Raw genomic sequence first — 24,541 nt, 5'->3', positions numbered from 1 at the left:
CTAGAACAGGGCTCTCCAACCTTGGCAACTTTAAGACTTGTGGACTTCAATTCCCAGAATTCCTCAAGCAGCTTTGCTTCAACTCTGAGAGTTGAAGTCCCCAAGTCTTAAAGTTGCCAAGGTTGGAGACCCTGATCTAGAACATTGACAAGCATCAGGGTCTTCTGGAGAACTATCCTATGGTCTAGTAGAAAAAGTTACAAACCAGCAAACAACATGTTGACAGCATAGGAAGACATAGCTACTTCTAGTTCCTAAAGATAAAATCTCCCTTGGGCTGAGCTCAAGTCTTAGTGATGCTACAGAAGCATCCATATTCTTTTCATGGGAACAATATAAAAGTGGTCTGTCATTGTTTTTAGGGACGTTTTTGTATCTTCCTGGTCCATAGAATTTCTCCTGGGCTCCTACTCAGACACAAACCAGGTCCCATCTTAACTAGTTTCCATCAAGGCTGATTAACTGCTACCACCGAGTGACCTACTACAGGTGGCATTTGCATATTTCGTTTCAGAGGAGGCTGCAAAATAATTATGTGCAGATACATATGTAGATAGTAAAATAAGCATTTGTTGTATGCATATATCCAAGTCCATTAAGTGCAAGTCTTTTGTGGATCTAACCAATGGCTGAAGGGACCCTAAAGCACAATGGTAGAGAGGTAAGGAGGAAAAGATGAACCTCAACACTCCTGGTGGAGATTGACACCCTCAATTCTCTTGGGGAAGGGACTAAAGAAAATGTGTTGGTTATTGAAACATGTGTTTCTGACAGTCTGGCACCCTGAAGCCTACAGTGAAGAAGCAATAAGTAAATATTTCTATTTTTTCCAATCTACTAAAAACAGGCAGTTACGCATAATCCATTTTTAAATTATAATAAATGCTACACTGGATGCTTTTTTTTGCTATGAGTACAGGGTGGCGGGATTCATACATCATTCTTAATTGGTACCGTGTTTCCCCAAAAATAAGACAGGGTCTTATTTTCTTTTGACCCCCAAAATAAGGACTTGGCCTTATTTTTGGGGAGGTCTTATTATTGTTGAGGTGCAGGCGGCAGTGAACTTGGTCACCTCATGTCTGCTGCTGTGTTGCAATATTTTCAGGGAGGGCTTATTTTCTGGGGAGGGCTTATTTTAGCGCATGCGCTCAAAAGTCTGATTGAGCTTATTATCCAGGGAGGTCTTATTTTCAGGGAAACAGGGTAGCTGAATCAACCAACTCCTGGATTTGCAGAAAGCAGTTACAAACTAAATAAGGGACTAGGTTATGAAATATGCTAAAGTCACCATAACAAGTAATCAAGGTTAAAACTAACCAAGCGTTTGCATGTTGTTCAGTAACTGGGAATTGTGCTGTGCAAGACCAGTCACAGTGTTGCAGGGAAAATGTATTGGATAGCATTTTCTTCTGTTGCTGTTCTATTGATACTCATTCCATCCTCTCAGTGTGCTTGGACAATGGAAGGGTTGGCAGTCTTACCATGGGACCCCCTAAAAAAGATCCCATGGCGATCTGCTCTTTGGTGATAGGAGGGTGGCAGCTGATGGAGCTTTTGTTACAACCTATGGCAGACATAAAATCAGAGCATTCCTTTTCCAAGTCCCATTTGTTCATCAATCTAACTAACACTGGAACAAGATAGAAATCTTTCCCCTTTCCAGAAAGGGGAAGGGAACATCTCAGGATACATAGAAGCAAAAGTTTAGTTTAAAAAAAATATTGGAGTAGGGAAAGCCATGTTTGCAGTGCAGAAACACTCTCCCCCTTATTATGCTCAATAGCAAAATAATAATAATAATAATAAAAACCAAAGAAACTATTTTAACCATGTGTAAAATGTGCATTTGCACGATTGTCTATACATGCAGTTTGAAAGAAAGGAAGTGTTAATTTTTCTTTTAAAAATAGCACTGAAATCAAAACCAAAATAAAACATAAATTGAGTTTTATATTTTCAAAAATACATTAAACATATACTCTTTTCTGCAATGTGCATATTTTTATATTCGCTCTCTCTCACACATGCTTTCTGTCTCTCTCTTTCACTCTCTCTCTCTCTGAACTTAAGGTACTTTGGTCAGCAAATCCTATTGCTACATCCTCATTTTTTTCCCTTTTGAAACAACAAAGCTTCCAGAAAGTTTCCCCAAACCATCTAACATCTATTTGGGGATTGTTGTTGTTCATTTGCTTGTTTTGGTTTTGGTTTGTCTTCTTCTTTTTGTAAACTTTACAAAATAGCACAAAGATTCCATTTGGATCAAAAGCTTACATACTTTTTTGTGTGTGGGGAGTGGGTGGGAAGATCACAAGATGGATTCCTTGCATCTCAAGTTGCTTTCATCATCTGAGCAACTTTTCTACACAATCCTTTGGGTTAGTTATTGCTTAGAGCTTCGTCTTGATGTCACTCACTGTGCAGGGGGCATTTCTTTGGCTTGACATGGCACAAAAAACTTGGGAATGGAGAAGAAGAACTAAAGCGATTATTCTCACAAGGGGAAAAACTAAACTGCAAAGGTGATGCAAAAATCTATGGTATGCATAGCACAGAAGAGCCCCCGGGAGGCAAATAAAAAAACAAAAACAAATAAAAGAGATATATCTATACTTAAAGTAAACATTGTGCATCCTTCTTGTGAATCAAGATGTCCTTTCAAAAGAAGAGACCAGGTCTTCCAAATCCAACTGATTTTTAACCAAATCAAATTCTGCCTCACGGCAAACATTGATGCCGAAGAGCCCGCAAATAGGACGAGCTTTTACAAAAGTGCAACAGGCCTTGGTTTTTTTTTTTAACGTTTTCCTGGGAAAACTGTTGAGGGGAAAAATTCCTGTTTGGCACAGCAGAAAGGGTTTTTGGAAGTGGAAACACTGCACTGTCTTGCCAGAGCACCCAAGGACAGCATCAGACAACAAATTCTGGAACATCTTCATGGGCGAGGTCCAAGGAAAAGTATTTGCTGGTTCTTTTGGCGGGAAAAGCATTTTGGATATTGATGCACTGTTGAGCTAAACAGCCATTACAATACAGGTCGTCTTCAGCCAATCCATGGCCACACCCGAATGTAAAACTCTGTGCTGTCTCCTGGCATAGGCCCGCCAGGCGCAAGAAGTCTTTTTGGTAGAGCCGAATGTCATCCAGACTTAAGCTGTGGCGATCGGTGGAGGTCCTTGCTTTCTGGCAGATGCTCTGTAGAAAATAAGGAAAGGTTTAATTTGTCCTTCCTTATTTTGAGACCCTCAAGTTATGGAACAACTTGCTTTATTTCTGTCTGGTAGCTTCTTTAAATAGAGTTTGATATTGATCAAAACATTATGAATTTTGTTATTGTTGTGGTTGATGGCCCTTGAATTTGACTGCAAAAAGAATGATCTTTCCCCAAATTTAGCCTCTTCTCTGAGGAGAGTAAGAACTTGAGAAGACACATAGGCTGGGTTCAACCAATACGTTAAATTATAAACATGGGTTGACAAAGCACAATGGCTGTGTTCACATCACATGTCGGTTTCAATAACATGTTGAAACTTAGGAATTGCATACAAAATTGTACAACGCTTTGCCTGTAAATGACTGTCTTTTTAAAGCCTTAATCATAACGCAATCTGTGCAAACAACCGTTTTAAATTTAGCATAAACCGCTCTAATCTCAATTGTAAACAATTTGATTTTTGTAACAGGATTGTCAAAGTCTGGAATATTTTATCTGATTCAGTTATCTCAGCCATTAACATCCACAGTTTTAATTCTAATTTAACCTCTGTGGATCTCACTCCATATTATAAGGGTGTATGCATAAGTGCACTGGTGTGCCTTTTTTCCCTGTCACATTTTGATTTTCTTATTTTCTTTGTCTGAATTTGTAATTTTTGTTTGGTGAATAAAAATGAATAAATAACAAATAAATATTATTTTGTGCGTGAGTCCTTCACAGAACATACTAAGATAAAAGCTGTGTTACTATAAGACACTGATCTGCCAACAACCAAGTTACATTTTAGCAGAGTCTGGCATATTGTGCAAACTCAGCCAAACAACCTTCATTGATACTTTTGGATTATCCCAAAACTTAAACTGCCCGATAAAATGCTTGTCAAGGCATAATCGGGTGTATTTGTTTTACTTCTCCTTTTTCTGCCTACAGTTACGGTATTGCAAACAGAGAAAAAGTAGAAGACATCATTAAAACATCATGTGATGCTTGAAATGCAACAAATAAATGAAAACATATGGAAGGGATTTTTTCTACTATTCCCAAAACAGTGGTTTTGCTTCCATTCCTGTTATGCTTAGCTGCCATTAGAATGCCATGTTCTGTCATAGTCGCCCACCCATTCAGTCTGATTTGGTTTTCCCCATCACAATTCACAAACCTGTGGCAATGAATCAATGCTCTGGCCACGAAGTTTCACCACTGTCTCCGAGGAGCTGGAAGTCGACGAATTCACTTCTTTGACAACTAATCCTGAGTTAGGTGACAAGAAAATAAAAACCAAAAGAGGTGAGAAGTTTTCCTGATTCAATCGTCATTAAGTTTTCATGGTATTTGCACTTTTTGTATCCAATTGTATTGTAAATATCATATGAACCTGTTCTCTTTTAGTTGGCTTTTACAGAATTCTAAGTACACCAATAATGAGTTCGATGGAATGAATACAACCTTCTTTAACCAGGTGCTCTCCATATGAGCAGACTTCAATTTCCCTGCTAACTAGGGACTTCCCGTGGGTCAAGCTAACTAGGGATTATGAAAGCTCTTTTTTGGAGCATCCTGTCTAAGCCACGGATGAGCCACAGTGGCATAGTGGTTAGAGTGCAGTACTGCAGGGTACTTGTGCTGCCTGCCGGCTGCCTGAAATTTGGCAGATCGAATCTCACCAGGCTCAAGATACACTCAGACTTCCATCCTTCTGAGTTGGGTAAAATGAGGAGTCAAATTGTTGGGGGCAATAGGCTGACTATTTAAACTGCTTAGAGAGGGCTGTAAAAATAACTGTAAACTGGTATATAAGTCTAAGTGCTATTGCTATTGCTGAGGAAGGCTGTCCTTATCCTGAAAATTATTTGAGTGGGAACGGTTAAAATTCAGCCTGATATGACACAGTTCGGTAAAATACAAGATGTTAAAATTAAGACTGATATATCTACTCTGCTGGAACCTGCTAACTTGAAATGAATGGTTACTTCTTTGCTTATCATTAAATATTTGGTATGTTGCATGTAGTGTATATTTGAACCTTTTGTAATCATAATAAAAGTATATGTAGTCCTTAACTTACGACCACAATTGAGCCCAGAATTTATGTTGCTAAGCGAGAAATTTGTTAAGTGGATTTGGTCCCATTTTTACGATGTTTCATGCCAAATTTGTTAAGTGAATTAGTGCAGTTGTTAAATTAGTAACATGGTTGTTAAGTGAATCTAGCTGCCCCATTGACTTTGCTTGTCATAAGGCTGCAAAAGGGACACTGCAACCGTCATAAATGTGAGTCAGTTGTCAAGCATCCAAATGTAAATCATGTGACTGTGGGCTTCCTGCAATGGTCGTAAGTGTGGAAAAACGGTCATAAGTCACTTTTTTCAGTGCTGTTGTAACTTTGAACTGCCACTAAACACACTGTTGTAAGTTGAAGGCTACCTGTATTAGGGTTATCCGTTTGTTCCTTACTTATTGTAAGGAACTTACTCACCTGAATGTCCATTAAACTTCCTGGCCAACAGCATGTCCTCTGTGATGTAAATGCAAACATCAGGACTGATGTCATCCAGAGAAGTTTCGCTTGTTGGCTCGAGATCTCGAGGATCATCAACCAGCATTTCTATTTCTGAAACAAAGGGATAATAAATGACAGGGGAGTGGAGGAGCTGGAACAGCTGCATTGACAAGACTATGGGTACAAGAAAGCATAATCTCACAGAACAGAATAACGGAGTTAGAAGGGGGCCTGAAGGTCTTCTAGTCCAACCCCCTGCTTAGGCAGGAAACCCTACACCACTTCAGACAAATGGTTATCCAACATCTTCTTTAAAACTTCCAATGTTGGAGCATTCACAACCTCCAGAGATAAGTTGTTCCACTGGTTAATTGTTCTAACTGTCAGGAAATTTCTCCTTAGTTCTAAGTTGCTTCTCTCCTTGATTAGTTTCCACTCATTGCTTCTTTTCCTACCCTCAAGTGCTTTGGAGAATAGTTTGACTCCTTCTTTGTGGCAGCCCCTGGCAGCTTTACAACAGAAAAAAAAATCTAAAGGGAGAGTACAAGAGACAAGGAGCCTTTTCTTTTGTTCCCAGAATGAAAAGCAGCTGCGGGAGGCAGCAATCAAATCCAGAGAAATAAGAGAGGAAAATAATGCACACACCCTTTTCCTTCTAGGCTCTTTGTCCCACCAGCCGTAGGACAGGATGAAATCCACATGGAAAGGATTTACAGTCCTCTATGGGCCATTTCTTCACTCATGATAACTTCCTTCTGGCCACCCAATTTCAATAAGAAGAAGAAGAAAGAAAACCTGACACCCACTGGGAGAATGCTAGCATGCTTTGTTTCATCTGTTGTTTTGCTGCTCTTTATTCTTGAGAATGTATCCTTGGATGTTTTTAATAACAGGAAATATTAAAGAGATAATGACATAGAAACCAAAGTCAGGGCATTGGCCCTTCTAGCACTGCCTCTACCAGGAGTTTTCAAATCTTTTTCAGGCAGTGGGAATTGATAATTAAAAATTCCACAAACCTTTGATCAAGAGGCAAGCTCTAGAGATTAAAAAAAAAATGACTGTGTTCAAATAAACTCCATCAAGTTCTTATGCATCCATAGGCTCTTCCAGAACACAGCTTGAAAAAAAAAACCTGGTGCAAATCAGCTCCTCGCAGCTGTGTTGGATTAATATCCAGAATCCCTTTGGCATCCTGAGAAATTATGCGAGTTGACACCCAGCCAGCATATCATAAGACTAGTTACGCTCATTGCCAGTGGGTCTCTAGACACTCAAGCAGAGAAAAACCCGTTCCAAGGTTGTTTGAAAACCGCTTTTAAAACTTGATATATCGAATTAATTTTTTAAAATATTTTTCATTGTTTTTACTGTACAAACATCGTCAAATAACTAAAAAAACAACAACCCCAAAATGCATACAGAAAAAAAGATGTAAAAATGGATATCTATTTCTAAATCTATAAAATAATATAGAAAATACAAAAACATCTACCAAAAAATAAATAAAGTATTTTTTTCCCCAAAATAAGACTTCCTCAGATAATAAACCAAATCCGGGCTTTTGAGTGCATGCGCTAAAATAAGCCCTCCCCTGAAAATAAGCCCTCCCTGAAAATATTGCAACATAGCAGCAGCCATGAGGTGACCACGCTCACTGCCTCCTGCACCTCAAAAATAATAAGACCTCCCCGAAAATAAGGCCAAGCGCTTATTTCGGGAAGGGGGGTTTCAAAAGAAAATAAGACCTTATTTTCGGGAAAACACGGTAAACAGTACTGTACATGCACAGATTTACCATACATGTAAAGTATTACTATATTCCATATTCTGGAATTTGAATCCCAATTTAGGAATCAAACAAACCAACAAACTTAAACTCTACATTACTGGGCAAAGATTGTCAAGAATGAACCAAATGTGGACAATTACCATCCTCCTGAGAGGAGTCCTCCTCCAGGCGTTCCTTCTCACTGCTTTCTACTCCAGAGGTATGAGAACTACCGTGACTGGTCATAGAGCTGCAAGCTCTCAGCTGGCGATGGACAGCAGCCACCATGAAGTCCTCCTCAGTCCCCCGTTCCCTGGGCTTTGGATCAGTCTCAATTCCAGAGGTGTGGGAACTGCTATGGCTAGCAGTTGAGTGGCGGGAGAGACGCTTGTGCTTCACACTACCCGAACTACTTCCACTGGCTCGGGAACGCTTTTCCAGTTGATCCATATCAAGGTCCAGAGCATCGCTGATGTAGGATTCACGATATTGTTTTTTCTCTGGAAGAACCATACGCGAAAGAATGTAACACCCGTACTTAATCTGGCATCTGAATGATGGGCTCAGAAATGACAGTGCATTATGTATGGCTTCATATACAGTGGGTGCTATTATCATGAAGTCAGAAATGCAAAAATGCAAAGGTTCCCCTTGCACATATGTGCTAGTCGTTCCCAACTCTAGGGGGCAGTGCTCATCTCAGTTTCAAAGCCGAAGAGCCAGCGCTGTCTGAAAACGTCTCCATGGTCATGTGGCCGGCATGACTCAACGCCAAAGGCGCACGGAACGCTGCTACCTTCCCACCAAAGGTGGTTCCTATTTTTCTACTTTCATTTTTTACATGCTTTCAAACTGCTAGGTTGGCAGAAGCTGGGACAAGTAACGCGCGCTCGCTCTGTTAATGCGGCACTAGGGATTCGAACCGCCGAACTGCCGACCTTTCTGATCGACAAGCTCAGCGTCTTAGCCACTGAAGCGCCGCCTCCCACCAGAAATGCATATATTGTTTCAAACTGGCGTTAAACGTGGGATTTCTACCTTCGTTCTCCTCTAGCTTCCTGATCTGCCGCAGGAGAGGTTGCAGGTTCATGTAGAGGCGATGGCTATTGCTCAGGAGCTGCAGGAGATGCCGAGATCGCAAAGGGCAGCCAGTGTAGTAGATGAGCTTGCGAGCAGATGGCAGGCCGTCAGGCAGAATCTCAAATCTCTTGCCCTGCAAAGACAAGAGACGTGAAGAAGTTCACCCACACAGGGAGAGACTTCTCTTCAACCTAACTTTGTAAGGCTTTTAAAAAATCTTTTACAGCGGTTGTCATAATATATATGGCGGTGATAGCTAACCTTTTTGGTGCCGAGTTCTGAATGCGCACTTGTGCGGAAACCCAAAATGCAATGCGAGCGCCCCCACGCATGCACCCCGCCCTCCTGCATATGCACCCTTCCCTCACTTGCATTCGGCCCGCCCTGGTCCCTGTTTTGGCTTCCAGGTTGGTGCAAGAGGCCTTCCAGGCCCAAAACAAGGTGTGGAAGGGCGTACCCACATGTGTGAACCCCCAAAATGCAATGCAATCCCACACATGCCCCCCCGTGTGCATATCCCCCACTTATCCCCCGCCCCCCTGTGCATGTGCAGCCGAGACCTGAAGATCAGCTGGCCACCGGGAGGCGCACGTGGATGTGGAGTAGAGCTGGGCCGAGGCGACGGCTGGTGTGCCCACAGAGAGCGCTCTGCGTGCCATCTGTGGCATGCATGCCATAGGTTCACCATCACAGATATAAGGTATCAAAATCCTACAGAGGATTGGAGTTTCCCTACTCACCACAAATACAAGTTTCCCTACGTTGGTCCAAGGGAAATCATAGAGCAGTTGTCTTTCACTGTTTACATTCTGAAAGGAGGAGAGAAGGGAAAAAAAGATAACATGATTACGCTACGCTTCTCTTAGAAAGTATACAGCTTTTAAACTGAAACAATATGCCCTGCTCACTGAATTCGGCCACTATTTTTCATTTCCTAAGTCAAAAAGGAAGCAGACGCATGAGGTTTTCAAATGATTTGCTCGACATGATGCTTGTCACATTGCATAGGAGGTACTGCTTGCGCTGATTAGATTGGACTGCCTGGCTAGATTTGGCAGATAACTTTTTTTTTCCTGTTAAGAGCTGCATTACTCTAGAGCAGCAGCCTCCAACCTTTGCGGCACCACGGACTGGTTCCATGGAGAGAGATTTTTTTTCCGCAGACTGAAGAGGGCATGGTTTGATGTGCTGCCTGGATCCCACGGATGGGCCTTTGCTTGTTTGCGTGGCCTGGTTTCTGGCATGCCACAGACTGGGGTTGGGGATCTCTGCCTTTGGAATAGAGAGCCAGTTTGGTATAGTGGTTAAGTTATCAGGTTAGAAAGTGGGAGATTGTGAGTTTCAGTCCTTCCTTAGGCACTCTGCTGGGTGACCTTGGGCCAGCAACTGGAGTGTCTCCTCACCAGCAGGATATAAAATAATACAGAACGCAACATTCACTCATTCAATTTATATTTTCTATTCCTTTTTGGAATGAAAAAATATTTAGCATAAATACACTTTTCCAATTTTCCCTTAAAACAATTCCCAGCTCTACAGGTAAGTTGGCTAACAACAAGGGACTTGCTCAAAGTCATCCAGTGAGCTTCCATAAATCCGGGTGGATTTGAACCATGTAATTCACCATCTCAACCACAATATCGTATATGCTTTAGGTTAGGTTTGCATATGAGTCCCAAAATGGAAGGGTTTACATTTCTCTGGAAAATGCAGACTACAAAAACCAGGAGCACTACTCAGGTGACCCTAGGGACACAGATAAACCTCCAAGTGCTTCAACGATTCTCTAAAAGGATGCAAATGATCACTCTCTGCAAGGAATACAAATCCTTCATTCTCCACTATCCTGTCTGTTAGGAATATAATCTAACGGTTGGGTTGGCAATATATAAACCATGTAACAATATTGTACCTGTTTCTTTAAATCATACTGTAAAATGTGATTGGCTGCTGTTTTCGTAAATCGGCCATAAGAGGGAGCTAGAATGACTGTTAGCTCTCTGTCTGTTAGATGCTGGGCTGATCTGATCTGAGTGTTTTTGGAAGTTGGCTGTTAGAAAGTGCCGTGGGCTATTGTAAGTTTTGCAACTGCTAGCAAACTTTGAATACCGGACTGTTTGTATGATTATGGACTATGTTATTTGGATTATCCCTTAACTGAAAGACATTGATGACTGACTGTCTTATCCATGTATGACTTGGACTGTTTGATGGACTCTGATACCTCTATTTCCACGAAAGTAAAAGCCTATTTAAACTGCAGTGTCTCTGTATGCTGGTTTGTGTATTCTCCAACACAATTCTCACAATGCTTCTCTGAACGTACTCGCTCTTCCAATGGGGAGCTTACTTAACACTGTCAGAGCTGAAAAAGCTTCTTGGATGAGAAGCGAAACATCTTCAAAGGAAAAAACAAGAAAGTCCAGTTGCCTCCAGAAAAAGCACCTTTGGGACAACCATGACCTGGATGACTGAGAATCTCTACAGACATCTGCATATGAGCTACAGAATTTCAAACAATGAAATTATGACTCTTTAAGAAACAATTTGTACAACAAATAGAAAAGGAACTGGGCTACTTCTTTAAAGAAAACGGTAAAGAGCAGACCTCAATACAAAATGTTTGGGACACGATGAAGGCAGTTGTGAGGGGAATTTCCATAGCCTATATAATAAGAAGAAACAAAATGCACAGGGAAAAACTTAATACACTGAACAAAGAACTAAGAGAGACGGAACTGCTGACCCAGAAAGAGCCAGAAAATAGTAGACACAGGGAAAAAGGAGAGTTAATTAAACACCAAATAAATTTGATCTCCCAAGAGGAAATAGCACAAAACATTAAGAAAATGAAGCAGAATTATTTTGAACATGCAAATAAAACTGGGAGATGGTTGGCCCACAAAATAAGAAAGGAGAAGGTCAAAAGAATTATTAAACAACTGTATGACGAGGAGGGGAATCTGAAACAAGAAATAGGAGAAAAGAAAAAGATAGTACAGAACTATTATAGGAAACTATATAAACAAGACGAAATTAATGAACAGGACATTAGAAAATACCTTATAAAGCAGAAGCTTCCAGTCTTGTCGGAGGAGATGAGAGAGATGCTCGATAAAGAAATTACACAAGAAGAACTGAAAAAGGCCATTCAAAAACAAAAAAACAATAAAACACCTGGGCCGGATGGGCTCCCGTCGGAAATATATAAAAAACTTCAAAATACCATAGAAGACAAATTATTAGAACTATGTAATGATACATTGCAAAATGGTAGGGTCCCAAAATCATGGGGGGAAGCCTACATTACCCTAATACCAAAGGAAGAGGCGGACAGTAGCAAGGTCCAAAATTATAGACCCATATCCCTGTTAAATGCAGATTACAAAATCTTTGTATCAATATTGGCGGAAAGACTAAAAATAATATTAAATCAAAGTATCCATTCGGATCAAAACGGCTTTCTCCCAAAAAGACATATTAGAAACAATACAAGAATAATAATGGACACCCTGGAATTCTATCAAACAAGATCCGAGAAACAACTCGCATTAATCTTTGTCGACGCTCAGAAAGCCTTTGATAACCTAGATTGGAACTTTCTAATCACTCAACTAAAAATGATGAAATTTGGCGATAAATTTATTAAGATTATAGAATCTATATATTCACGGCAATCTGCAAATATTATAGTCAATGGGGAACTAACGGAGAGGATACAAATTGGAAAGGGTGTTAGACAAGGGTGCCCGCTCTCCCCACTACTATTTATTACGTCTCTAGAGGTCCTTTTAAATCGGATAAGATCAAATCAGGAAATTAGGGGCCTGACCATAAAAAAAGAACAATATAAAGTACAGGCCTTCGCGGATGACATGGTCTTTATCGTGGAAGACCCCTTACTTTCAGGACCGAATTTGATGAAGGACATTGAGAACTTTGGGTGTGTGGCCGGTTTAAAAATAAACAAGGAAAAAACAAAAATGATTATAAAAAATTTCCCCAAAAACCAGATTGGAGAACTAGAGGAAACAATGGAATTAAAGGTAACTAAAAAAATTAAGTATTTAGGGATCTGGCTGTCTGCGAAGTGCTCTTCCATAAAAGAAGACAACTATGATAAGTTGTTACAGAATACCCAAAAGGACTTAAAAACCTGGTCAAAACTACAACTATCACTGATGGGAAGAGTCGCAGTAATTAAAATGAATGTTCTCCCAAAAATCCTCTACCTATTTCAAACGGCACCGGTTAAGCTAGGGGAAAAATTTTATAATGATTTGGACAAAATGATTCGTAACTTTATATGGAATGGTAAAAAGCCCAGAATAAAATATATGCACCTGCAGGATAAAAGAACTCAAGGGGGAATGGGATTACCGGAATGGAAAACATATCATCAAGCAGCAACAACTATGTGGATAAAAGAATGGGTAATGTTAGCTAATAAAAGAATCTTAACAATAGAGGGCCACGACCTGCAATACGGGTGGCACAACTACTTATGGTGCGAGGGAAATAAAATCCACAATTATTTTAGTAGTCACCATTTAAGGGGGGTATTGATTAAGGACTGGCTCGAAATTAGAAGGAGATACTATACGCAACTACCTAAATGGATATCTCCGACGGAAGCCCTGATATACCCGAATTTGATAAACTTGGATAAAATTGTTACCTACCAACAGTTGCTAGACGACCAAAACAAACTAAACCCCAGGGAAAATTTGGCTGATAAGGGAATAAACATCGATTGGTGGCCATATCTTCAAATTCAAAACAAACATAAATTCGATCTAGCACAACCTGGCTTCCAGAACAAGAACCAGGAATTAGATAAAATTTTAATTGGACCAGATGAGAAATTAATTTCAAAAATATACAACTGCTTACTGATTCGAAAAACGGAAGCAGAAAGAGTAAAAGAAGTCATGGTAACCTGGGCCCAAAACATCGGCCACTCAATAGATCTAGACGACTGGGAAAGAGTCTGGGAATGGAATCTAAAATTGACAAAGTCGACGGCCTATAAAGAAAATATATATAAAATGTTCTACCGCTGGCATCTTCCACCGACAAGACTGGCGAAAATGTCTTCAAAAGTTTCAGCCATATGCTGGAAATGTAAAACGGTGCTGGGCACGTACTACCATATGTGGTGGACGTGTCCGGTAGCCAAAGCATATTGGAAGCAAATACTAGGATGGCTGAATGGAATCCTGTCAATTAAACTATGCTTTAAGCCGGAAACTTTCTTATTAGGAATAATAGATCAAAAAATTTGCAAATCTGACCAATACCTCCTAGTCCATATTCTGACAGCGTCAAGGATTGTTTACGCACAGTGCTGGAAGAGTGAAAATGCCCCCACCAACACTATGGTGATGAATAAAATTTTAGAACTAGCAGAAATGAACAGACTGACGATGCGAATTAATGACAAAGAAGACACAGACTTTTATACAGTCTGGGAGAAGCTATACAAATGGCTTGATGAGTCAGTGAAGACCTAGACATAAAAAGAGATAGCTAACTAACCTATCACGATTAAACCAATAACTCAAATGAACAATATACAACAACTGAGAGATAAACGAAAGGAGAAATGTATCAGGGGCGAGAACCCACCGTCGAGCAATTTTGTCACGCTACAATGCTGGGAAAACTTTAAAAAGCTGATAGGAAATTCGCTATAATTACCTGCATGAAATTAGTGATCAAACTTCATTTTAGATGAGGCGAGAAGACGTATAATCCTTGCCTCTTCAAGCAAGGAAAGGGAAAGAGAACCAGATTGTCCTCAGCAGAGGAAAATACGCAAATGTAACAAAGGTTAGAAGGGAGGGAAGGAGGATAGTAGGGAAGTCTGGATGGAGAGGAGAAAGGAGAGGAATAGGAAAGGCAGAAGAAGGGGGGAAGAAAGAGGAGGAAGAGAAAGAAGAGAAGGGAAAGAAGGTGGGAAGAAAGAAGGAGAGAAGAAAGAGAAGAAACTGGGGGAGGAAGGAGGGAGGGAAGAAGAGAGGGTAGTAAAGAGGGAAAGAGGGAGGGAAAGAAAGAGAGAAGGAGAGTTGAAAGGAAGGAGGGAAGGAGGGAGGAAAGGAGGGAGATTAAGAGAAAAGGAAGGAGGAGGGAAAGAGGCAGGGAAGGAGGGAAGGTATGTGTGAAGGAGGGGGGGAGCGAGGGAGGGAAAGGAGGGGGAAGGAAAGGAGAAAAGGAGAAAAGAAAGGAGGGAAGGCAGGGGAGAAGGAAGTAAGGGGGGAGGGAAGAAAAGAGGGAGGGAAAGATACCTAACCTTTGATGTTTATAATGATTTGATAGTATGGGAATATCTCGAAATGTAGTTGTATTGTTTTGTTACAAGTTATGGATGTTGTATTTTCTTTTTACCAATAAAATCTATTAAAAAAAAAAAAAAAAAAAAAAAGAAATTATGACTCTTTTATTTGTTGTTACATTTGTTTGCTACCCAGTGGTTGGTTGTAGGAAGTACGCCCTGGTACGGGCGTACCGGAGCCTGCCAGGAGCACTGGGTACCGCTCTGGTATGGTGCTCCGGAGTGCCCACCTGCCCACGCTCCTTACCTGTGTTTAAAGTCTTCAGCGCTTCCACGCATGGTGCGTACAGCACCTGCGCAACGCTCCACCGAGCAGCTGGAGCGTCACGGAGGCATCGCTGGACAGCAAGACTCATGCGTATGCAGTGTGCGTCCATGTGGACGCCGCTGGGCCTGTTCCAACCATACCGGTTGGAACGGGATCCGGAACCCACCACTGTTGCTACCCATCGTGCCCTGGAGCTACTTCTGGGAGGCTTACAATGAAACAACAAAAATAAAAAGTGGGAATAATGTGAAATTGTAAAGATGGGCAGAGGGGCATCAGGAAGCATGGGGGGGGGAGTTTATTTATTTACATTATTTATTCAAAATGTTTTATTCACTTAGATACTGAGCTGTGCAGAATTGGGTTCAGAGAACAGAATTTTTAACAAAAAAATATTTATACTGAGTAGGATGTAGCACTCTGGAACACTTTTCCAGATGAAGGCCCATGCTTCAGCTTTGAGTGTGTATGGACTGTATGGCATTGGGGCGGGGGGGAGAGTCCCCAAATTATTTCATTTCATTTTAAAATTAAACCCAGTGTCATTGTTTTTGGCTCAGGCATGTAATACTTTTCACCTTTCAGGGTTTTAAAAAAGCAAATTTGGAGGTTATTGGGTCCACATGGAAGGCTTTGAGGAATTACATAAGACCCTGGGAACACAGCTTGTGCACATCTGCCAGAATCCTGAAAAAGAAATGGCCTCAATCATGTCTGCACAAGTAACTGAATAGTTTGTACCAATAAGTCAGTTATGGAAACATGTACCTGGAATATCTGGATGCCCTTTGTGGTAAGCCCAAGGGAAAGGGAAGCGTCAATTTCTTTCTTGTCCTATGAGAAAATACACTTGCATTATTTCCCCACATAATGCATTTGGCTAATATTATCAATGACAATCTGAAATGTACAGCTCAGAGTCAGGTAACGTAGTGGTTGGAGTGCAGCACTGCAGGGCTACTTCTGCTGCCTGCCGGCTGCCTGCAATTCGGCAGATCGAATCTCACCAGGCTCAAGGTTGACTCAGCCTTCCATCGTTCTGATCTGGGTAAAATGAGGAGCCAAATTGTTGGGGGGGCAATATGCTGATTTTGTAAAAACCGCTTAGAGAGGGCTGTAAAAGCACTGTGAAGCGGTATATAAGTCTAAGTGCTACTGCTACACATTAACTAGCTGATTGAGAAAAGAAACATTCCTTTGACCCAAATGAAGGAAGAATTTGGTTTTTTTTTTTTTTAAAGCACTGCAAGAATTGATTGGACCACAACCGTATAACCCTCAGAAAGAGCAGGATAACCCACCACTCCATTCTTTTTCAGCATCATCCCTTCCCTTTGGCACCTCCAAAATTATTTTGGAGCAGGTGAGATCAGCATTTTTAGCTTGGAAAGTTTTCCTATTTTTATTTTGCTTTGGAGGCTCATATGGAGGCTTAGCTGCTCTTGCTTTCCACAGCTGGATGACACATAGGTCAGCATCTCCTGCTTGTTCCCTGCAAACAACTAGCATTTGGAAATATGCATCTTTTCTTTGCAAATAGAAGCTCCATTTAACAATTATGGCTGTATCTGAACCCTACCCAAATACAGTGTCTAAGACGGTCAGCTGGTAACACTGAATGCAGCCTCTAAGAGCTTGTCAAAGAATCAAATAGCAGGAGGCCTATAAAAATCTTACACCACCTTCAGTAGGGTCAACTTTGTTGTGCAAACAACTAAACAGCTTCTTAGGGCAATAATAATTCAATGAATGCCAATTGAGCAATGAGAATGTATCACTCTAAATGGGGTGATTTTGGATTCTTAAAAGACTGCACGGTGTAATTCAATGTTTATAAAATGTAAATATTTTTTCAATATCTAGAAAAAAACACACCCCCAACATACACTATGTCTGTGATGGCGAACCTATGGCACGCCCTCTCTATGGCATGCCCTCATCACTATGTCCGTGATGGCGAAACCTATGGCACGCGAGACGTCACCCCAGTTCAGCTCTATTGCTAAGCATGCGTGTGTGCGCCTCCCACTGGCCAGTGGGTTTTCAGGTCTCTGCCATGCATGCATGGGGGACAGGGCATGTGTGTGTGGGTCATGCATGCATGTATGGGGGTGTGGGGCGCAGGGGGGGTTGCACGCGCATTGCATTATGGATGTGTACATGCGTGCAGGCTTTTGGCACTTGGCGCCAGAAAGGTTAGCCATCACTGCACTACGTCATTATAGCCACTGCAGTGGTGGTGCAGTGATTGGAGTGCAATACTGCAGGCTACAGTTAGAACACAGTACTGCAGACTACTTCTTCTGACTGCTGGCTACTGGCAGTTCGAGTCTCACTGGCTCAAGGTTGACTCTGCCTTCCATCCTCCCGAGGATGATAAAATGAGGACCCAGATTGTTGGGGGCAACATACTGACACTGTAAGCCACTTAGAGAGAGCTCCAAAACACTGTGAAGTGGTATATAAGTCTAAGTGCTATTGCTATTGCTATTATAAAGAATCTGAGAGCCAGTCTCCAGTCCTGGCTCTAATATTTGGGATGTACACAGCTAAAGAGATCCATAGTGGACCCCTTGAATTTGCAACAGTCAGGCCCTGCAGAGAATTTCATCCCAATGACCTTGAATAGTTCCTGAAAAATAGAATTTATGCTGCTATTGGGCAATACATTTCCATTATTTGAAAAATATTCAGCAAACTAACATATTCCACTCTCTGGATCAGGATCTGGATAGCATATCTTCTTAAATGCAAGATAGGAAATTAATTCTGTTATATTCCTACTGTTAAGCCTTCTTTCCTCTCAGCTGCGCGCATTACTCAACTCACTGAATAATCCACACTCCCATTGTCATTTGGAAAAAAAACATTTCAAACATTTGCTTGCAAAGCAATTACTAAAGGACCATGATTACATCCAACAAAGTTAGTGCCAGTCCAGGTAACATCCTCCTGAATCTCAGCTGCCGGGCAGAGCACAATGCTCACAGATTTAGAATTCACCACACATCTTTATCTCCAGTTTTTGAAAAGGGGCTATTAAAAAAAACCTGCCGCTTCTTGACTTGCAATGTAAAATGCGCCTCTAAGCCAGAGGTGTCAAACTCAAGGCCTGGGGGCTGGATCTGGCCTGCGGGGTACTTAGATCTGGCCTGCAGGGGTGCTCTGGAAACAGCGAAGGACTGGTCCACAGTGCTTTTTCCAGTGAAAACGGGCTCCCAAGCTCTGTTTTCTGCTGTGGCCCTCCCGAGCTCCATTTTCACTGGCAGAGGGTTGCAGGAGGCTGTGGTAGCCAAAAATGGGAGCTCGGGAGCCCATTTTCACTCGCAGACCACTCAGGGCACCACAGGGGCCCCTGACAGGAGTGACATCAAGTTGGCCAAGCCCCCCCTGACCATGCCCCCCCCCACGAGATCAAACACAACCCTTATGCGGCCCTCAATGAAATCAAGTTTGACACCCTTGCTCTAAGCCTACCTCCAAAGAATTTTTTTAAATTGGATTTTTGTGATGTGGATGAACCGTATGATAGGGAAAAGTTAAAAATTACGACTGGGAGGCATCATCCCATAAAAAGATTAGAAACTGCCGAAGGGTGGTTCACTTTACCCAAAGGTTTGCTTGCTGTAGCCTCATTCCATACCTTGTACAATCTGTAATAATGGACAGCTACGTCGTCCAACCGAACGGCCTCCTTGATGTACTTGAGGTGGGCTTCAGAGGCAGTGAGAGCACACTGGTCTTTGTGCATGATGGGGATGTGTTTCAGGATGTAATCCTTCCCTCTCTTGGCCACCACCTGTCAAGAAGAAAAATGCATATTAATTATTAGGGTATATGGGTTTTCATATTTTCAGGCACTTAGCTGTTCAGCTATTTATTTACGGTAGTCAATTTACATGACTCTGGGCAACAGAGTGTGTTAAAAAGGTAAAAAATAATGTGTGCAAAGATTAAAATAAACAGCAGCTGAAAAAAAAAAACCACAACAATCATTAACACAACCAGGAGACAGCCCCCTTTGTACACTGATTCCAGCCTTCCCTGCTTCAGATGTCCTGGGAGGCAATAAAATGGTGCTTATGAATTTCCTGGGACATTTTAGGCATTAAAAGATTGTTCTATTTCAGAATAACCAAGGGGTGAAGAATATAAAAACAACCCTGTTTGAAAGGAAGGAGGAAAGGAAGGAGGGAAGGAAGGAGGGAGGGAAGCAAGGAGGGAAGGAAGGAGGGAAGGAAGGAGAGAAGGAGAGAAGAAAGGAGGGAAGGAAGAAGGGAAGGAAGGAGAGAAGGAGAGAAGAAAGGAGGGAAGGAAGGAGGGAAGGAAGGAGAGAAGAAAGGAGGGAAGAAAGGGGGAAGGAAGGAGAGAAGAAGAGAAGGAGGGAAGGAAGGAAGGAAGGAAGGAGAGAAGAAGAGAAGGAGGGAAGGAAGGAAGAAGAAGTAGGATTGTTGTAAAATAAGTTGGGTGTATGGGATGGTAAGAAAGCAATCTCAATTATATTGTCAATTGTAGGGGAGAAAAATTGTTATAAATACATATTATTAACAACAGTTATGAGATTATATAATTGTGAATGTATATTTGAGAAATAAAAATTAAAAAAAAAGAAAGGGAAAAAAAACAACCCTGTTGAATCAGGCTAAGACTTGCCTTAATTCAGCATTCTGTTTCTTAAAGTGGCCAGCCTCTGTGAGTTTGAAAGTGGGAGATGAGAATATGCATGCCATCCACCACCGTTTCCTTGCAAGTAATATTTCATAGCACACAACCCTTAGCCCAGATGTAACAGTGAGTCTTCAAGACCAATAGATCTATCCTCTACAGCTGTCTAACTGACATCCATGGCTTTCAAAAACAAAGCAGAGGAAAGGAGATATTAAAATACTCCTGGGAAGGTGGCTTAAAATGGAAACAGTGAGTCAACACTATTGAGAGGTTATTATCTTCTTACCTGGCAAGTTTATACCAACAGTTACCTTGGGAGTTGGCAGAACTTGAAAAGAGGTCAGTTCACCTACTGGAAAAGCTATCAAGCCATGTTTCCATTGCACAATAGTAATAGCACATAGACTTATATACCGCTTCATAGTGCTTTTACAGTCCTCTTTAAGCAGTTTACAGAGTCAGCATATTGCTCCCCCAACAATCCGGGTCCTCATTTTACCCACCTCAGAAGGATGGAAGACTGAGTCAACCTTGAGCCTGCTGGGATTTGAACTGTTGAACTGCAGCTAGCAGTCAACTGAAGTAGCCTTCAGTGCTGCACTCTAACCACTGCGCCATCTCGGCTCTTATTTGAAGGAAGGTTTCACCACAAGCATTTGATGCGTGAAGCTGCCTTATGCTCATCTGCCACAGTGCCATACACCAGCTTTTCTCAATCTCAGCACCTTTAAGATGGGTGGACTTCAACTTCCAGAATTCCCCAGCCAGCATTGGGGCCATAATTCCAGGAACACCTGTCAGTACAGGTAAATAACTGCTGACTATGAATTCTGAGCCTGTAGTCCCAACATCTGCAGAGCATAAGGCTGCATCTGCAAAAACCAGGAGACTTCCTTCCAGCATTTGCCATATTTTTTTCATAGACACCCAGTAGATGGAATCTACTATATTTGGCATCTAATTGTTCATTTGCTACCACAGGATTATCATTTTAATGCAATTCCTCTAGAAGGATTCCAAGATAAATTGGCCAGTTGGCTCTCAAATACATCACCTCTCTAAGTAATTGTTAAACTATTCTTACTGTTACCAACTTTCCAGGGACGCAATGTATTAGTGGGATTCAAATTTTTTTACTACCAGTTCTGTGGCTTGGTGGGCATGGGAGGGGAAGGATACTGTTAAATCTCCATTCCCTCCCCACTCCAGTGGAAGGTTACTGCAAAATCCCCATTTCCTCCAGATCAGCTGGGACTCAGGAGGCAGAGAATAGATGGGGGAGGGGCCAGTCAGAGGTGATATTTGTTGGTTCTCCGAACTACTCAAATTTTCCGCTACCATTTCTCCAGAACTGGTCAGAACCTGCTGAATACCCCCTCTGGTATTATTCCAGAACATACATCTTGGAATAACAGAAAAGTTTTGATGTTCTTCTCTTTATATAGTTTCAAAATATTGCATTTTAGATTTTCCCTCCCAAAATTGTCCTGCAGTGAAATTACTCCTTCTTTCTGCTAGCTAAAAAAAAGTTCAAAAATCTGGGATGCAACTATGAAGTAATTTTAGCATTGATTAACAGTGTTTTCACCTTATGGGAGGAACAATGAACTCTGTTGCCATTTTTGTGGCAATATTATTTTGTTTGATAACATTCTAAATTGTCTCAGAGAACATCCTAAGAGTTTCCTTTTTCATCTCCCCATCAAAGACTTTGGTGAAAGTGATCTTTGCATAGCTCTCAGTCTTATGCAACAGTCAAATCATTCACCAAGATATTAACAGCCTAGTGCTGTATTTGAGTTTTAGAGCTGCCTGTCAGAGGCAACTTAGCAGAGTCAGTATAATACAGTGGCTAGAATACTGAACTAGGATTGAGAAGATGAAGGTTTAAATTTACTCCAATGTCAAAAATTGGATCAGTTGTGATCTTTCAGCCCAACTTATGGGATTGCTGTCAAAATAAAATGGGATTGGGTATGTACGTACGCACGTATGTATGTATTTATGTATGTAGGCATGCATGTATTTATTGTGTTGTGACACATGGAATAAAACATAGGATATAATTAAAAATATATCCCGTCTCTACAATAAATGCCTATGACGATTATCCAGATAGATTTGCCTACATCAGGGGTGTCAAACTAAAGGCCTGGCGACCGGATTCAGCCCACGGGGCCGCCCTGGAAACAGCAAAGGACCGGCCCAGGGTGCTTCTGCCAGTGAAAATGGGCTCCCGAGCTCCATTTTCAGCTGCCATGGCCTCCTGCAACCCCTTTGCCAGTCAAAACTGAGCTCAGGAGCCTGTCTTCTCTGGCAGAGTGATTGGGCCACCTCAGACACCCACGACAGGAGTGATGTCGAGCTGGCCATGCCCATCCTGGCCACGCCCACCCTGGTCCCCCAGGTCAAACACAACCTTAATGTGGCCCTCAATGAAATTAAGTTTGACATCCCTGGCCTGCATGATGGTAACTAAAAGGATGATGCTATGAAGATGGGCCACATTTGGAAAGTTGGCTCCTTCCCCCTTAGGCCAAACAACTTGAAGGCAATAAAACAGTTAACTAACTCCTTCTCTACACCTCCTCCACCCATGTTGTTGTACTGCAAGCATGAATGTCTCTGTTATGCATTCCCCATGACATCACCCTCTCTTTATAACTAGAATCTATTCTGGGGATGCCCACAGCTGCTGCATCCGCCACTACCAAAAATTCCAGCTGAAGCACTGGGTGACACGAACAATCACACAGTACCACAAGGCACTGCCAGGGAAGATCTTTTTCATATGCTCATAAACTCCTGTTATTCCATCACTATTCTTTAACTCCAAGCATGTACTTCTGATTTCATGGGCCCTAATTTGCTCTCCTCTTCATTCACTACCCTCTTCTAGCTCTTACATTATTCCAGAAATATGGGTAACGATAGGTTACCTTTCCTTCCTGAAACTATGAATGATTTCTCTGATATGGTTAGTTAACCAAACTTGCAAAAAGATTCTCTATAAACTATCTGCTTCTCTGGGGACAAATATAGCAATAGCAATAGCAGTTAGACTTATATACCGCTTCATAGGGCTTTCAGCCCTCTCTAAGCAGTTTACAGAGTCAGCATATCGCCCCCAACAATCCGGGTCCTCATTTTACCCACCTCGGAAGGATGGAAGGCTGAGTCAACCCTGAGCCGGTGAGATTTGAACCGCTGAACTGCTGAACTAGCAGTCAGCTGAAGTGGCCTGCAGTACTGCACTCTACCCACTGTGCCACCTCGGCTCTTGATATGCAGGTAAGATAACTTATGATCCAGAACAAGGAATCCTAGTCATAAATAAAAGCATCTTACCTCTGAGGTGCTGAAGTTGGAAGGGGATGTACCCTTCTCTTGCACATCACAACTTCTACATCCTCTCTCCAACATCAATACCTCCTTATGAAAGTTTTCATTATTTTGAAGCAGTTTGAAGCGTCCCAGATACAGCATTCCAATGGTTTTTTTTTTAAATTGTGAAGATAAAATTAAAAGAGGATACTTTGTTTGGAATGCCTGGCACATTCAAACTCCTTGTCAGGCTAAGCCCAAAAATGACATCGTACAATACAGAGTTCCATTTGCTTACAGACAATACAAAGAATCTTGCTAGATTAAACCCTTATTAATGGATATACCATGGGAGATTCTAGGGCAGTGTTTCTCAACCTTGGCGACTTGAAGTCCTGTGGACTTCAACTCCCAGAATCCCCCAGCCAGCTATGCTGGCTGGGGGATTCTGGGAGTTGAAGTCCACAGGACTTCAAGTTGCCAAGGTTGAGAAACACTGTTCTAGGGGGTAGCTATTGTGTCTCCTATCCAGCTCTGGGCTATGGTGGTTCTTGCCTCATCCATTTCCTTCCAGGGAAAATGGTGCTTCACTGTAGTCTATCAAAGCACCCACCAACCCTCCCTTTGTAGGCACTATTTCTCACACTATTTTTGATTCAGAGGAATTACTTCCAGAAACCGCTGGGAGCTACCTGGAATTGCAGTCCATAGGAGGTTCCATGTCCAGAGGGGAAGCAGAACATTCCAGAGACTGCAGCCTCTGAATGGCTGTTGCCCCTACAGAGGCTTCTGACAAAGGCTTTATGCCCTGTGGCAGAGCACATGTTTTTCATATACAGATAGTCCTTGTCTAACAATGGTAACTGGGACCTGCAACTCCACTGCTAAGCACTGCAGTTGTAAAGCATGTCACGCAAACATGACTGCAACAGTGTCATCATTGTTAGGTGAATTCCGCAAGGTTTCAATGTCTCATGTCATCACCATTTGTGACCACCTCATGGCTTCCCCAGCTTCTTTGCTTGTCCAAAGCTGGCAGTGAAGACTGCAAATAGCGATGCTGTGACCACTGTAATTGAGCGCTGGTTGCCAAGCGCCCAAATCATAATCGCGTGTTTGCGAGGATTACAACTATCAAGACCTGAAATAAGTCCCTCTCACTTAGCATTGTCATTACTTTGAATGGTTGCTGAATGAGAAGTGTTTTAAGGAAGTCCTAGCTTTCTTTATAGCATCTCTCATTCACAGTGACCCAACAGGCCGCAACAATGCCATGCCTGAAAATTAGCTTGATCTGGAAATCTTTGCAACATACCACCAGTTACTAGAAAGAACCAGGAAGCCTTAAAACCAATTTTACACCATACATCACATCC

General features: G+C 41.8%; 1 protein-coding gene across 1 annotated transcript in view; it reads right to left on the bottom strand.

Moving 5' to 3' along the window:
* Nucleotides 1-366: 366 nt before the first annotated feature.
* FRMD6 (FERM domain containing 6) overlaps nt 367-24,541 on the bottom strand; it is a 69,815-nt gene continuing 45,640 nt past the window's right edge. Inside the window, exons 7-14 of the mRNA XM_032236511.1 lie at nt 18,817-18,972; nt 15,942-16,007; nt 9,312-9,380; nt 8,530-8,704; nt 7,653-7,991; nt 5,697-5,831; nt 4,380-4,471; nt 367-3,198 (exon numbers count right to left, since the gene is read on the bottom strand). Coding sequence (XP_032092402.1) covers nt 2,914-3,198; nt 4,380-4,471; nt 5,697-5,831; nt 7,653-7,991; nt 8,530-8,704; nt 9,312-9,380; nt 15,942-16,007; nt 18,817-18,972 — 1,317 coding nt within the window. The 3' untranslated portion in view covers nt 367-2,913. The remainder of the gene's footprint in view (nt 3,199-4,379; nt 4,472-5,696; nt 5,832-7,652; nt 7,992-8,529; nt 8,705-9,311; nt 9,381-15,941; nt 16,008-18,816; nt 18,973-24,541) is intronic.

Source organism: Thamnophis elegans, chromosome 1 (assembly GCF_009769535.1).
Source record: "Thamnophis elegans isolate rThaEle1 chromosome 1, rThaEle1.pri, whole genome shotgun sequence".
Taxonomy (NCBI): domain Eukaryota; kingdom Metazoa; phylum Chordata; class Lepidosauria; order Squamata; family Colubridae; genus Thamnophis; species Thamnophis elegans.
Note: the sequence above shows the minus strand (reverse complement) of the source record. Positions and strands in the feature narration are given on the sequence as shown.